This window comes from Cylas formicarius, unplaced genomic scaffold (genome assembly GCF_029955315.1).
Source record: "Cylas formicarius isolate icCylForm1 unplaced genomic scaffold, icCylForm1.1 PGA_scaffold_5__7_contigs__length_24384050, whole genome shotgun sequence".
NCBI classification, from domain to species: Eukaryota; Metazoa; Arthropoda; class Insecta; order Coleoptera; family Brentidae; genus Cylas; species Cylas formicarius.
In genome coordinates this window covers 16,318,221-16,335,296 of record NW_026844341.1, presented here as the reverse complement: position 1 = coordinate 16,335,296, position 17,076 = coordinate 16,318,221, and the positions used below count along the sequence as shown (strand labels likewise).

Here is a 17,076-nt window from a genome sequence, read left to right as displayed (position 1 = left end):
CTGCCATGCTGTGGCTTAACGCAGCATCCAGCAATTAGCTACGCCGTTTGAAAAAGTCTATACGCAGCCTATATCGTCCTTCCTTCTCAACCAGGTGTTTTAAAGTCAGCAAACCATCCGCAAATAGTAATCCCCCCGATGATTTACCACCACCAACTCATTCCCAAATTTGATTGAGCGGCTCCAATAAACCGCTCCCGGATAAGACGGGTTTCGGAAATCTGGAGTTTCTTCGGAATTATCATTAACTAAACGGGATGGGGTGGGCGTACGTGAGCGCCGAACCGGTCACGAACGGAGGATCGGGGGAAGAATTTGACGAACAAGCCAGGGGGCAGGGAGTTCGGGCAATAAATCCCTACGACCGGTTATTTTAAATGTCGATCGACCCCCACACGCCTCCGGCAGCAGATATTTTTCACGCCGTGGAAATGACGGGTTGTCTCGCGGTCCGCAATTTTCTTAACGAGGCCCGTCGATTTAATTTAGATGGATCGGGGGCGATAAAAAAGCGCGATTCCAATTACCCGATTCGTGGGAAAACTAGCAGCGGCGAGGAAAAATTGAGCGGTGACGCGCCCCTGAGAACTTATTCCGTCGACAGTGGCCTGCCATGCGAGTCCTCGTCATAGTTCTGCTAGTCCTCGGAGGAGGAGCCGCGTCGAAGAAGCTCCTCGAGGCGGTGAACGTATTCGTTTGGAACGCGTCCTCGGAGAACTTCCTCACGCGGAAAAACGTGCCCATTTGGTACATGCCCGAATGCAAATCCAAAATCGAAACGGAACGTATTAGGGTCGGCGTCCATAGGGTGAGACGACGCGCTGGGAAATATATTAACCGGGCACGGGAACCTTTTGCAGATGCTGCCGTACGCGTCGCTGGGAGAGGGTGACCAGATAGGCGGATTCTTGGGCGATTTGTGGGAAATTATGCACCACTCTTTGGGGTTCAAGTAAGAAACGAAACATCCCCCGCGTCTAAAGCTGCTTTCTGCTCTTAGTTACACTGCGAGAGCGATCGACTACGATGACGGCCTCGCAGAGATCGAGAACGACGAAGTGGATGTATTTCTGACCGCCGCCGTTTACAAGGAAGGTCTCGACGTGCACTACCCTCAGCCGTACTTCTTAAACTGGTACGGTGGTCCATCGCTCATAGGTGTAGTGCAGTAGAACCTTGATTATCCGGGTCTGCCTGGACCGAGCCTTCGCTAGATAATCGAAAACATTGATAATCCAAATACCTCTTATTTCTTCATTCTTTGTTTCGATCATCGATCTGGGAACCGGAGCAAATTACCCCAAATGGGGTAAAAATGAAATTTTATGAGTAAAAACTATATATTTTTAATTTGTTATTTTTTAAACCTGTTTGCATTCACCCCCCACCACTAGAGTGTTCTCGAGTTAAAAGCACAGCCCCGGCTACCTGCTCGGTCTTCTCTAGCTTCTTTTTCAAGTTTAGCTTTGTTTTTGGAAGATTGCGAAAATATTACTTTTGCTGACATCAAGGATACAATTGTAAGACATCTTATCAAACTCAGAAAACGGTTTTCAGATTACTTTCCCGATCTTGATACACGTACTGTCAGTTTGATTGTAGATCCTTTTAAATGTGAAATTGCTATGATACCAGAAAAACCTTCAGGTTCGGCAGAAGCAACTATTGAATTTCGATCTAATGCTGAAGCACGTATTCAATTTGAGAGTAAACCCATTCTGTCGTCTTTTTGGATGTTAAAAGTTGCCATTTGGAACAGCATATTTATGCAAACAATGCTTTTCCACTCAAATGAACATAAAAAACAAAGAACAGAAATCGATTAAACGCCAAAGACTGTATTCAAATCGCTCTTACATCAAAAAGTCCCAATTTTGAAGCAACTGTATCGAACATGAAACAACATGATTTCCCCAAAAAGTGAAGGAAGAATGTTTTCAATTATTCTTTTTTTTTCTATTTTTTGTTTGTACCACCATTATTATTATTATTATTACTCGTTACAGTACCCTAAATTGTCAACTCTCAATTGAATATTTTCAATCCATAACCTTCATTCTATCATCAGTATCGTTTCCATCTGCTGTGTCATTCTTTCAAACTTAGACATTTCCAAAACCCCATAAACCACAAGTTTTCCCATCTCCATGAATATTCGCTAACCTGGTGCACTACTTTGTGAGCTTGGAGCCAGTGTTTTTTTTTTCGGAATTGCATTCCGGCAAAGTCCAGTTTCGTCACCAATATACCGTTACTCAGGTTTTACGTCGTGCACTCCTATAAATCAGTAAAATTCTACACTGAATTTCTACCCTTAAACAGCTACTTCTCGTATTTCGCAACGTTTTATTTTTTAATCTGTCTAGCTAACCCAAAGATACAAAGGAGTTTCCTTTTAATTTAAAAACTGCTCGTGAAACCTTCGGATTCGTCTAGCATACATATTGCTACCCCTTCAAATCATATTCCCTCTAGGTACCACCTCTACACGAAATGTCCACAAGGCAAACCCTCCTCGATGTCGTACCTGACGGTATTCTGCCCGAAATTGTGGTTCGCCACCGTCTACAACTTCCTGGCCATGGGGTCGATACTATGGCTAATGTGCGAGTGTTTGAAAAAAGTGCGCCTCCAAAGCAGGACCGTTTCGCCGCCGTCCTGCTTCCTGGCGACGATCTCCGGTTTCCTGGGACAATGTGAGTGTTCCGTGAAGCCGTGGAAACCCTCCACGTTCGTTTGTTTATAGGTTACGAGGTGCCGGTGAGCGCGCATTCGGCTCGTCTTCTCCTATTCACGTCCGCGCTAGTCGGCTATATCATCTACGTAGCCATAAACGCCACCCTGGTGGCCCGGCTGGCCGTGTTGGATGTCGAGTGGCCGTTCAAGGATATCGAGGAAATTGCCGCGAAGAAAACGCACCATCTCTGCGTGCGCAACAACAGTTTCGTGTACAACAATTTCACGGTAAGCGCGTCAAAAAATACAGAGTGTTATGTTAGCGACACCATAATCGCAACCCATCCTGATGCCGAATCGGTATTGCCAAATGATCGGTACCTATTTAGACTATTTACCTGATTCATGGGAACGTGGTTAAGGTACAAAACCAACCACAACTCACCCGACGTAATTTTTTTATGGATCTACTCCAAATATGGCTTAAAGTTGTCCGTAATCTGTTGCTCTACACTTATAGCACATTGCACAATAAACTGTTTATTCAACAGCAATAAAAATATCAGATAAGAGAATGGAATACTCTAAATTATCATATCGAACAAATAAAATGCATTTTTTGCAAGATTGACCCACACAGCTCGGAACAGTTATTAATTTTGGTTAGTTTATATCTGGCTAATGAATAAAATTAAGCCATCTTTGGTTACGTATTTAATTAAAACGTAATAATTAAAACGTCAGTGAAGTGAATTATTTTTACGAGGGACACATGCCACGCCATCTATGTTCTAAAAGGTTAAAGTTTTGGGGGTATCGAAGTCAACATATACGCAAGTCGGAGACGACACCGACATGGTACGTACACATGTTGTTCAACATTTCTTATAATGTAAAAAGAAGGATTGAAAGTTTTTGTGGCTGATGTAAACCAGTAAAATTCTTTTTAACTCGTCCTTTTTTGAAAATAGCAGTGGCGGATAAATGCTTTGCTGAAAACCGGAATAGCGAGTCACATTTTGAAATTTGGCTAGATGGACAACTGATCTGTTTAAAGTTATTGTTTGGTAGTGCATTTAATCAGGAATCGCTTGTCAGTTACAACATAGCAAGGGCGTTCCATCAAATTTGGACGTATTAAACCAACCATGAAAACATTTGTAAGGTTCATTCGGCATGCGCATGCGCGAAATTTACAATATGGTTTTTAACCACTCACAATAGATCGTCAATAAGTTTCGCAGTTTAAGGCACTACTTTCTCAAAATATCCCTAGATCCGGTTAAATGTTCTGGAAATACGATTAATGCTCAGAAAGAAAACTTCACAGGTTAGTGAGTGAAATGTAGAGAAAATTATAACCATCCCTGCTACACTGCAGCTGCAACTAAAGAAATTATTTTGCGATCAGCAAAGCCCTTATTTAATTCGGAATCCTCTGTAGTAATTTTATATTAAATAATCAAATCGCTTAGTATGTTTTTCTTCTATTCTTTTGTATTTGGGCACGTTAGTTAACTGGTGCCGATATACTGGTAATACTAATACCGAAAAAAAAATTGAAGTCTTTCGTTTTCTTCATTAATCCTGTATAGTTTTCCATTGGAGATTTTTTCCCATGGACAATATTCTAAAGGCCATTGAACAAAAGTGTTTCAGTTTAACCCATATTATCCCAAGCATAAAAAAAATAAAAAATACTTTTTTTCTCTGAAATTATTTATTTTGTTGCACTTACATGTTGTACTTACCACTGGGAAAAAACATTAAATAATGTTTTGGGGCACATAAGATGTAAAATTTAATTTATACATCAATATACAAAATAAAGTTCAAATTCGACAGAAAACAACTAGAAGTGTATTGTTTTCCAAATAGACCCTGATTTGATACATAATATTTTATGGTGCGTGAGCCGGTTTCATTTTTGGTGATGTTTTACAAAGGATGAAGTATGTAAATGCACATTACACTTATTACAAACGTAAATTGTGTGGCTGTGGCAAATTCTACCTCTCCTTCGGGCTTTATTAGCACGAACAATCATGAGGTATCATGAGGTGACCTTGATTATCATAACGCACTTCATTTACGGCAGGTGCAAGATCTTTGAGTTATTGTTTTATCAGTTTTTAAAAGTCGTAAAGCAACGTAGGATTTAAAATCAAATCAATCACTTCGTCATCAAAAAACAAAATTATTTCAAGAAGAGTTTTTCCAGAAAGCCTGTCGTTAGCAGAAAGCATACGTCTTCTTTTGAATTCCAGGGTTTAGTCATCTGAGGAGTCCCATTCGGGTTCAGTAGTTGATGAATTACAGGACTATTGAAGGACAGCTGTATCATTCGGTGTATGTAACTAGAAAGTTTCAACTATATCAGTTGGTTCCCCAAACTCTTGTAGATTTATGTTATCGTTCATATCTTCTTCGCCAGTCAAGGTATCCACATCGGGTGGAATATAGATCGCGGAATGCAATGTTACAATACATAAGAATACGTAAATCCAAATAATACTTACGACTTTCTTGTTATTGTTCTTATCCATCACGATCTCTTCCATAGACGCCTCTAATTAATTTTGAGTCAAATGCCTCGGAAATGCCATATTTTACGCACTGTAACGTTCACTGCACAAGGCACAAACTAATACTAAAGAACACACTAATTGTTGGATGTTCATTCTACATGCGACTTGTCTAGACTTGCAATAACAAAGTTTTGTTTCACAGATAAAACCAGTGGTGCACTCACTCACCAGTAAATATTTTCAAAAAATAAAGCATAATCAATATAGTACGTGCTATAGACTTAACAAAAAAGGGCAACACAGATCCAAAATATTTGTTTTTACTATTTTGGATTTACTTGAAAATGTGATACAAATTTATGTACCGCTTTCGTTAACTTTTGAAGTCATATATAAGATCTTTCCTTTACATATAAATAAGTCATTTCTACCGTTCCGTGTCCTTTAGTAGTGATAATAATAAAATTTAGGTGGTGCATTAACGCACCACTGAGACAAAATGCTGCTGTATGGGTGAAATTATATTGTTTAGAAATAAAATACGATTATTCATTGGAGAAGGGGTAGGTCAATTCCTTCAATTGACACAAGTAACGGGGATTTAATATTGAGGTAAATATGCACCAAATCAGGACAACAGTTCACCCTTTATAGTGCTAGTAGACAACATATTGAGTGGGATTCTCATATTTGAGATTCGTAAATTATATAACGTCATATAACCCTTGTACGTATCACGAGGCAGGACCCCGACCAAAACCTACTGCCCAAATGGCAGGGAATAGTCAACGGTCCGCGTTGCCTGGACATCGGCAACAAAAACAACATAGTTAAGGTCATCTGCGACGACGACGTCGTCGTCCTCGAGAGCGTCGTCATGATGGCGGCGGTGCTGCGCAAAGAGTTACCCTGCTGCGTGTCACACCTGCCAACTAGGTACTTCAAATCTGGGAACTACTTCGTAATGAGTAACTCGTTCCAGGGCAAGTTCGTCATAAACAGAGAGTGAGTGATTATACACTATACACGTATTCTGTGATCCAAAATAAGGATAAAACTTCATATAAACTAGGGTCCAGAACGCCTTAGTTTTTAACATACAGAGAGTTAAATTTGAAGAGGTGATGGCGATATTTTGCAATTATTTTCGAAACACGTAAATATTTTTAAATAAAATTTGGTACAGTTACTAAACTTTTTGGGCTCTATTTTGGATTGTCTTCAGGGGCGGCGTGGGAAAAATTTGCCCCAAATTTTCTGTTTTTCGTAATTTGCAATTCAGAATTTCAAAACACAATGTTTTTGAAAAAATTTCTTTTGAAAATTTAATTACAAATTATTTTTTTTATTTTAATGTTTACAATCGAGGTGCAGATATAATCATTAGTAAGCCTTGGAAGAAAATAAATGTCAATTATTCGACGGCTTTCAAGCGCTGCTTAATAAATGAGTGAGATAAAAAGTTTACCCAACGTGTAGCATACTATACTTTTTGTACGACCGTTAGTTTGTGGGTACAATTTCGCAAAACAACACGAATACATTCACTGTCATGACTGTCAGAATAGACAAACGTCAAAATTCAAAGTGTGGGAAATACCTCCGAAAACATCCGATTGCTCCCAAATCCGTACGGTAAAATCTCGGAAGGCTCGGATTCATGGGAAACGAAACTGACGTGGTAAAGTGACGCTTCCCGCACGCTAGATCGGTGGGTAATTAGGTATTTTACAGACGGGAGTAGAAAAAAAAGGTTTGCCGAACACGTTGCATACTATACTTTTTCTACTCCCGTCTGTAAAATGCCTAATCACACAACGAACTATAGCGCGGGAAGCGACATTTTACCAGGTTACTTTCGTTTCCCACGGATCCGAGCCACTTCGGACATTTCTGGGATTTTACCGCACGGGTTTGGGAGCAATCGGATGTTTTCGGAGATATTTCCCATGCTTTGAATTTTGATGTTTGTCAAATTCTGACGGCCATGTCAGTAAATGTATTCGTGTTGTTTTGCGAAAATGTACCCAAAAACTAATGAAAAACGTAGAAAAAGTATAGTATGCAACACGTTCGGTAAACTTTTTGAGTCCCTCGCTACGCTCCGCTCGTGTCAAATAAACTCGTGAGCGACGTTTACTGCACTTGTTGCATAAATGCTTGGATTGTTCTTATAAATCCTTCTATTAACGAAAGACAAATCAAACTATCAACCGTAAAGCTAATTATTCTAATAAAAGGATTTATGAGAAAAATCCAAGCAAAAACTATTTTTTACCAACAATGAACAACAAAAACGCGTCATTAACTTCCAAAGCTTACTAATGGTTATCGGCACCTCAACTAACCAAAACTAACCATTAAAATAAAAAAAATGTAAGCGAGGCGCGACGAGGGTACCTTTTTTAAGTAGAAAACTCCAGATTTTCCAGATTCCACAGTCCAAATTATGAAAATTTGACAAACAAAAAAATTAAGGCAAATTTTTACTCACCCCTGAAGATAATCCAAGTTTTAGTTTTTATTTAAAAATACTTACGTGTCTGGAAAATATTTACAAAAAATTGCCATCACCTCTTCAAATTTAACATCCTGTACGTAAAAAACTAAGACGTTTTCTACCGTTTGTTTTGTTTTGGGTCCACAGAACACGTGGTTAAATTTTCGGGATACCCTGTATAAAAAACTCCGTTTTAGGTTGACAGCTCTCCGGTCCAGTGGCGTGCTCGAGATACTCCTCAACAAATGGGTGAGGGTTTTCAAAGAGACCAAGACGGCGCTTTCGTACCAGGCGACCCTCGACCACGTGTCGGGGTTGCTGATCACGTACGCGATTTTGATCGGGACCAGCCTGATCGTTCTCGGACTCGAGATACTCTGTCGTAGGTGGGGAGCGCGGTCGCGGGGGGTGGGGGGAGAGGGATGGAGGCGGGAGGTTTATGTCGGCAGATAAGTGACGTATTATGTAAATAAATGTGAACTAAAAGTTCAAATTTTCACGAAATTATATATATTCACATGACAATTGTTTCGACAACACCGTGTCTTTATCAAATGTATTATTTACAAACTACCTGCTACTATTTATACGTGTAGATCTCCCAGAATATATTTCAAAAACAAACCAGAACTTTTCCAATGTATCAAACACGATCCTACCGAGTTATATCAAAGACAAGTCAAGGAAATAATTACTAAGTCCACACTATTTAGCGACAAAGACAGGTATTCATTAACAATTATGAATCCACAACCACTGAAATTAAATTCTTTATTTAAATTACATAAACAAGATATACCCATTAGACCAGTCGTGTGTTACGTAACGGCTCCAGCAGTTAAACTCTCAACAAAATTAGTAAACATTTTAAAGTTGCATACAGATTTTAAACCAAAATTTGCAATAAAAATTAAAAATATCAAAATCCCTTCTAAGGCAACACTATTGTATTTCGATGCACAAAACTTATTTCTCAGTATGCCACCTATGGATGTGATAAATTTAGTAGATTTTACCCTAACTTGGAAACAGGTTAGCCCATTGATGAAACAAGATTTATTAGATTGCTTAAAAGTTTCTTTAGACCAATATTATTTTGAATTTAATGGGCAGATTTACATCTCTAAGGAAAGTTTGATTATGGGAAACCCACTTAGTCCTTAATTAGAAGAGAATTTGTCGATAATTAGGAAACTATCATACAAGAACATCCTTTAAGTAAAACTTTTCTATGGTGGTATAGATACGTGGATGACGTCTTCGCTTGCTTTGTTGGAACGGAAATTCACTATCGAGATTGAACAGGATGACTCTATTAACTTTTTAGACTTAACTATTACGAAAACGCAAAACAAATTAGATTTTTCCATTTACCATAAACCTTCACATACGGACACAGTCATACATAACAGCTCAAATCACCCTTATGCACACAAAATGGCTGCATTTCACCCTTTTATACACAGACTTCTTAATATGCCACTCTCAACAGAAAATTACAACAAAGTTAATATCATTAAACAAATTGCACTGAACAACGGCTACAATCCGTGCATTATCGATAAAATTATAAATAAAAAACAAATCCAGACAGCAGTAAACTCTATTCATCCGAAATCTAATACAGAACACGAACAATTTAAAACAATTACATAGGAGAACCCAGTGAAAGTTTCAAAATATTTTTCAAAATGTGGTTTGAAAATAGCTTCCAGAACTAACAACACGATAGGAAATTTTTTAAAAAACAATAAAATGAAATGTCCAAAATCTAAAAAAATCAGGTGTCTACAGGTTGAAATGCGGATCATGTCCTAAAATTTATATTGGACACCAGGTGGATCATTCAAGAAACGCATTAACGAACATAAAAGAAATTTTAAAAACAATAGTGCTACACACTTCAAAACAGAAAAACACATTTTTTACGACAATTTTGATATTTTACATAAAGCCACAAAAAGTAGAAAATTAAATTTATTGGAAGCCATGGAGATTAACAAAATGAGACATTCAAATGTATTGCTTAACGATCAACTAGATTTAAATACCTCTCCATTATTAAACTTAAATTCTCACAACAACCTTAATTAAGGTTTTATTGTCATTTTTCGGTATATATAGTAGCAGGTAGTTTGTAAATATTACGTTTGATAAAGACACGGTGTTTTCGAAACAATTGCCATGTAAATATATATAATTTCTTGAAAATCTGAACTTTTAGTTCTTATTTATTCTGTTAAATGGATTTTCATTAAAGTAAAAGCCACCTCAGTTCAACGACGTTAATATCTGTTATTACCTGAAAACAGCTCGAGGAACTTCTCCACGCCGTAGTTGTTGGGGAACCGGTAGAGGGGGTCCTTCAGGGCTTCGACGGTGTGCACCTTTATGCGTTTCACCATGAAGGTGATGTTGTCCCGTTTGCCGTCTTGGTTGAAATCTGAAAAGCGGTTATAGAGCGTGAAAAATTAAACAGTTCCGGGACAAATAAGAATCTAATTCCGACGCTCTCTTACTGGCTTTAAAGTAAGTAAATGGAAGGCCCCGAGAAGCCCGCGGTGATAAATTGAGTGACGTTTCCGAAATTGCCCCTCCCCCTAGCCGGCCATAAATCCCGCTGCCGCCTCCGAGCGTAATAAGAACCGGGAATTTTCATAGTTTCCGTCAGCGGCGCGGAAATCCAATGGACCGTTTAGGCCTAGACATTCCATTAAGGCAATGGTGCAACATTGGCTTCATTTAAATAGGCACGGCGCGGAGACCGGTAGTTTTATTAAGGTGAAATCTTGCTAAGAAGTTTTAAATATTTCAACGATCGAAAAGTACAGCGCTGAACTTCAAACTACGCTGCAGAAATTATGTGCGTAATACTGAGATATCTTCACTCAGCGATTGAAAGCACTTTTGGAATTTTATCAATTCGAAATGATAATATGATAGTTTGTTCTAATCATAGATATAAGAAAGTGACTAACTGATACGAATTAAGGAAAGACCCGGGCAAGATGTAAGAATAAGATATGGCCGAACCGGTCCCGTACTTAGAATTTAATTATTTGGGGTGTTGTTAGGAAAGATACTAAACAATATTTATTTATTTATGTATGTATTTATGTTTAAATATAAAACAAAATTACATCATCACCTGTTCTAATTATTGTTTGTTCTATATTATTTGCAATATCGATATACGATTGTTCTGCTTTTCCTATATGTTTAACACAATTTGCCCAACTTTGTGGAGAGATGTTAAAAATTTCGGTTTCTATAAGTTTGAGGACATTGGAGTTAACAAGGGGAAAAACATTGTTACGACGAATGGCAGATTTCAGTTGGTGCAAAACATGTTCAGTGGAATTAAATATACAGTGGTAAGGCCTTAAAACTCTATGCCCTAGATTTTTTGCATAATTATCACAGACGTATTCCTTTTGTAGGTTCAAGCTTTGTAGAACCTCAATTAATTGCTTCTTGGTATAATCTTCGTGAAAATAAATGTCGTTATTATACATGTAGTTTTGGATTGTTGCTTTTGTGTCACATGAGGAAGCGGTCTTAGTCAACCGTCTACTGTGATAACTTGCATTGTCCATTACAATTACGCTATTAGGAGGAATGTTTGGAACTAGTTTGTTTTTAAACCAACCTTCAAATAAATCAGCGGTGGCGTCTTCGTGGTAATCCAGAGAAGAATCTTTAATATTTTTCGCAGACAGAGAAAGTCCATTTGGAATCCAACCATCTTTAGAGCAAGCATGCAAAATAGTTATTCTTTTACCTCTTTTTGATGGCGCGTTTGTTTTACACTTATCAGCTGAGCCAACCGAACCCTTTTCCAGGGTATCGTAAGTGTCGAACCAGCTTTCATCCAAGTAAATAATTGGCCTTTGTTGTTCTTTGTAAATCCTAATTTTTTCTAGATATTCCAGTTGCCATTTCCGAATTCTAAAAGATTCCATTAAAACTTGCCTTTTGTCATTTTTTTTAAATCTAAAACTCATGTGTTGAATACACTTCCATAAGGTAGTTCTGCCACATTTAACACCGATTTCATCTTTTTCAAGCCTCCTAATTAAGATATCTAATGTAGGCACGCTTTGTTCCTTGTTTAAATGGTAAATTTTACGCCGTATTATATCTTGATCACATCAGCGTCGCTTCTTTTTTTCCTCGCTGAAAAGGGATTATTCACAATTTTCTATACAGTTGATGTTGGAATTTTCGTTAATGTGTCCGTTTCTTCTAAAGATGCTTGCTTGCTGGCACCACGTTCAATGAGAGTCATATAAACATTGCTTATAACTTCCTTAGTCTCAATAGAATAGTGTTTTCTACATTTGGGCGTGAGCATCTCCAGAGATACACAAGACTCGCACATATTTTGCATAATTCGCATACGATTCAACACACGCTGTATTACACACGAAATAAGAATCATTACTAATAAACTTAAACCAAGTAGTATACCAAACCAAAGAATATTAAAGACAGGTAGGCATAAAATTATTTTCTATTACGAACCACAACTTTACCTGAATTTAAATTCCGAAACTTTAGGTAATAATCTTGTTGCATTCTATTTTAATGACCACCTTTCGATAATCCCATTTAAAAGCAATTGGTCACTTTCTTATATCTATGAACAGACCATACATACCATAGTTGTATTTCGATCATGTTGAAACAGAGACGGCAAAATTGTTTGACTAATACTAATGATGACAGTTATTCTATTACAATATTTGAAATCTTAATAGTCCGATAATTCAAAATAGGTCGGACCTGACCATCTTCATCGTACTTGGCAGTGGTTCTTTTGTGTTGACCAGGCACTTATACGAGGGCCACTTGAAAAATTTTCGACCTAACCACGATACAAAACATTTTTTCTATCTTTTTTATTTTCCTTCTTCTTATTGTCCTCCGAGCGCAGTTTCCACATCGAGGGAACGAAAAGTAGCCGCTTGAGGCTAAATCTGGTGAGTAGGGCGGATGGTCGAGCGGTTCGATCGGTAATTTGTGGTTTTCTTTTCTGTCCTCAAATTGTTTTTCCTTTCTGAAGGTAATTGACGACTATCCCAAAAAACAGTCGTCATCTCTTTCTTTAGCAATATTATCATCGGTAGTTACAGTTTTTGGACGTCCCGAACCGTTATCAATGTCTAAATTCAGCCACCCAAAATTTCACTGCGGTAAATGACGGTGTAGAGTCCCCATACACAGAGTCCGACTCAACTTTAATTGGGGTAGGCGTATTGCCTTTCAAGAACAAATGTTTTAACAGTTTCACACTCAATTTTTTCCCTTTTTCACAAAAACATTCACATCGACTCACTCAAACAAACCAGTCCAAAATAGCTGAAACTATCGTAAGTAGCTATCAAGAGGTCCACAACTACGATAACCAGCTTTTAGTAACTAGTGGGTGAGGTCGGAAACTTTTCATGTCACCCTCATATACTATTTTTAAGAATTCCTAAAAACAAACATTTGTTCTTGTGGTTCCTATTTACAAGGCGAGAGAGAAAACCAATGTGAAAAATTTCATTCTGATGAGAATGATTACACATGCATTCTTCGTGATAAACCTGCTGCTTGGTCCCAACTGCGAAGCACCTTACTGGTAAAACATAGATTGTACGAGTGCGCAACTTTTTTTTTACTCCCGTCTGTAAAATACCTAATTACACACTGATCTAGCGTGCGGCAGGGCGTCACTTTACCACATCAGTTTCGTTTCCCACGGATCCGAGACACTTCGGACATTTCCGGGAGCAATCGGATTGTTTCGAAGATTTTACCGTACACGGTTTGAATTTTGACGTTTGTTGTTTGGCGAAAATGTAACCAAAAACTAACGGTCGTAGAAAAAGTATAGTATGCAACACGTTCGGTAAACTTTTTAAGTCACTTGTTGCATAATATACTATTGGGTTGTTCGGAAAGTCATTTCGTTTTTTTTGGGGAACATGAAAGACAGTTTTCGTATAATGAATAAATATTTTATTAAATTATATATTGGCCATTCTGGTCCAACACCTTTTGCCATCTTTCTGGCAGTAACATAATTCCCCTCTCATAAAAGTTTTGGTCCTTGCTGGCAAAAAACTGGTTCAGGTGGTTTTTGACATCTTCATTTGAGGTAAAGGTTTTGCCATCCAAAAAATTTTGCAGGGACCGGAACAAATAGTAGTCGGAAGGCGCCAGTCTGGAGAATATGGTGGATGTTGCAGTACGTCCCATTCAAGCTGTAAAAGTTTTTGGCGAGTGACCAAACTTGTGTGAGGTCTCGCATTATCCTGGTGGAACACTACACCCTTCCTGTTGATTAATTCGGGCCTCTTCTCTTTAAGTGAATCATTCAATTTGTCCAGTTGATGACAATAAACTTCTGAATTAATCGTTGTATTGTCCCGCAAAAGCTCAAAAAAAACGATTCCTTTGACATCCCACCAAACGGAGAGCATCACCTTTTTTTGGTGAATGTTGGCTTTTGACACGCTTTGAGCCGGTTCATCTTTTCTGCTCCATGACCTCTTGCGTTTAACATTGTTGTATACAACCCATTTTTCGTCCCCAGTAATAATCCGCTTCAAAAATGGATCATTTTCTTGACGTTTGAGGAGCCAATCACACACGTCAACGCGACGACACAAATTTCGCTCTGTAAGGACATGGGGCACCCACACATCGAGCTTCGAGGTTAAGCCCATGCCTTTCAAATAGCCATAAACAGTCGAATTCGACAAATTTAATCTCTCACCGATCTCTCGTGTGGTTATTCGCCGATTTGCATCAACTAATGCCTTTATCGCATCTTTGTCAGCTTCGACCGGCCTTCCAGACCGTGGTGCATCTTCGACATCAAAATTGCCGGATCGAAATTTTGCAAACCAGTTCTGGCACTGGCGTACTGTTAACACGCCTTCTCCATACACATCCGTCAATTTTTTTCTCGCTTGGACAGCATTTTTACCTTTTCTGAAGTAAAAAAGTAAAAAATGCTTATTGCTCTCCATATTTAAAAGGGCACCAACCAAAAACTACTGCGTAGAATTAATAGAACTTTTTCACACACAAGCCTTGCAATATCAGCTCTCAAGACATATAATGGTTATGCGGCTTAAGTGTGAAGTTGGTTTCGAAAAAACGTAATTAAGTCCTCTGACGGGAAAAAACGAAATGACTTTCCGAACAATCTTATATTATTGTTCACTTGTTAAAAGCCATCTCGCATTTTGAGTTCTTCAACATTCGTTCGTTTGATGATGGTACCCACGTACACCACTTTAGTGATCTGGGCTTTTTTGCATTCAAAAAGTGTTCGTGCGACAGCTTAATCAACTCTGCTTCATCCGCTTTGATTTCATTTCAGCTCATGTTTTAGTATTAGTATTACCCTAACCTTGCTCTTTCTTGTAGATCATTTAGTTAAGCAGATGTATCTTGTACTCGATGTATTTACTTTAGTGTGTAAATCGATAAAATAAATAATAAATAAACAATGATAAATAACTTCTTCATCGATTTCCGCCAATAATGTGGCTCGAATCCCCCCGGTCCCCGAACAATGGAGTAAATTAATTGAAAGCCTGGCCGGCTCCCTCTCGAAGACCGAAAGTCCGCGCACAATCCAGTCGAACCACTCAAATCCCCCGACCAAGGAGCTTCATCGCGCGACGACAATACAATCGTTTTATTTCAAGGAAATTCTAATCGGGATTACGTTTACTTTGGCGCCGCGCCGCCAGCGTCTCAGATAGTCCGGGATTCGACACCAAAATCTCCACAAATATTTACTTCAGAGGAACCAAATATCGACTTTTAAATTCAATATCTTTTTCTTTTTAGAAACTACAGATCAGATAAAAAAAATGTTGTTTGAGAGACAATTTAGTATGATTTAATTCGATTTTAAATTTATTAAAGTTTATTTCGGCCTTTTTGGTTTTAAATATAATTTTTATATATATATTTTTTTAATAATGGGTATGACCCCCTTGTCCTAATAACATCTCTTACTCGATTAAGTATAGATATATGTATAAATCAAGTTCGCTATTGTTTCTTGTGGAATGTTAAGCCACCCTTGGGGCACGAAGTCTAGCTCGAATTCTCCATTTTAACTCATCCCATAAATGTTCGATCGGATTGAAGTCGGGACTGCATGTTGGCCACTCCATAACTCGAAAACTGTAATGTAATCTTGCACGATCCGTGTAGCGAAACGTCAGCAAGTTCGATTTGTCGACAATTTATTTATTTTATTTATTTTAGCACTTGGCTATTTACATAAGCAAGTAAAATTTGCATAAACAAAACTATAAACTTCGCAAATACCCCGTAAGTCTTTTCTTGAACACTCTTGGGCAAGGCGCGCCCTTAATATTATCCGGCATTTCATTAAAATTACAAACACCATCGTAGAATAGAGTTTTCTGTAAATTTGTTGTTTTTACCATAGAAACATTGAAGTGCTGATTGGAACATATATTATATTGATAAAAGTTTGACCTTTTTTCCAACCATAATTTAAGATAGCCTGGTTGCTGATCGTGCGCAATTTCATAAACCAACATTAAACTTGCTCTTCTAATGAACTGCCCGACAGGAGTATATCTATCACAGTTCAGGATGATTCTCATAACCCTATTTTGTTGTAACTGTAACTTATTTAAATCTTCTTTTGTACAAGATATAAGCAATGAACAAACATATGAAAAATGAGGAAAAATTATACTATTATTCTAATATCCTAGTCTACTGCGATAAAAACCGCGATACCGGCTAGATATTCAACATGATTACTAAAGCATAATTGTGGATCCAAGATCACCCCTAAATATTTAATTTCGGAAACAAACTCAATTTTATAACGCTGTATATCCACAGTACGTGTACGGTAGTATGTGCAATTTTTCGTGAAAAATATATTTTTATTTTTAAATATAATCGCAAAACAATTTGGGATTGGATTGGAATGGGCGACTGGCTTCTGGTACGATTTTCACGCGCTCGTGGTCAATCTATTAAAGAAACTTGAAAAACAACTTGAAAGTACGTCAATACAAATACAAAAAATTGGCACCTCAGTCAGAAATGTGGACGAAAAACAATCACTTCACTTAAAATAACTTACAACTGTCGTCAGTTCAGCTGTTTTAGGCATGAACACTGAATCCAACATAAACAGTTAGGACATTTGTTTGAATGTTTAGTTATTTACGGTGTTGGAAATAAACAAAAACTAATCAAATCTGACCAAAACTGCCACAAGCTAGTCAAGAGAAGCTACCTCTTGGTTAGTTTTGGTATGTATTTGCTCCTTTTCTACCTATACTAGAACACCAAGCTGAAATTGGCACCTCA

General features: G+C 37.9%; 2 protein-coding genes across 2 annotated transcripts in view; one reads left to right on the top strand and one right to left on the bottom strand.

The window, feature by feature from the left end:
• Positions 1 to 17,076, bottom strand: part of LOC132701991 (disintegrin and metalloproteinase domain-containing protein 10) — a 94,540-nt gene that overhangs the window by 24,617 nt on the left and 52,847 nt on the right. The window contains exon 5 of the mRNA XM_060670373.1: positions 10,007 to 10,147. Coding sequence (XP_060526356.1) covers positions 10,007 to 10,147 — 141 coding nt within the window. The remainder of the gene's footprint in view (positions 1 to 10,006; positions 10,148 to 17,076) is intronic.
• Positions 389 to 8,157, top strand: LOC132702344 (uncharacterized). The gene is made up of 7 exons (XM_060670925.1): positions 389 to 808; positions 861 to 952; positions 1,001 to 1,135; positions 2,476 to 2,696; positions 2,747 to 2,964; positions 5,950 to 6,209; positions 7,902 to 8,157. The coding sequence occupies exons 1-7, from the start codon at positions 614 to 616 to the stop codon at positions 8,155 to 8,157; spliced, it is 1,377 nt and encodes a 458-aa protein (XP_060526908.1). The 5' UTR covers positions 389 to 613.

Excerpts from the sequence above, each read along its gene's own strand:
- LOC132702344 (XM_060670925.1), top strand. The coding sequence starts at position 614 with ATGCGAGTCCTCGTCATAGTTCTGCTAGTCCTCGGAGGAGGAGCCGCG. Across the intron at positions 809-860 it reads TTAGGGTCGGCGTCCATAGG|ATGCTGCCGTACGCGTCGCT; the intron begins GTGAGACGACGC and ends AACCTTTTGCAG. Across the intron at positions 1,136-2,475 it reads CAGCCGTACTTCTTAAACTG|GTACCACCTCTACACGAAAT; the intron begins GTACGGTGGTCC and ends TATTCCCTCTAG.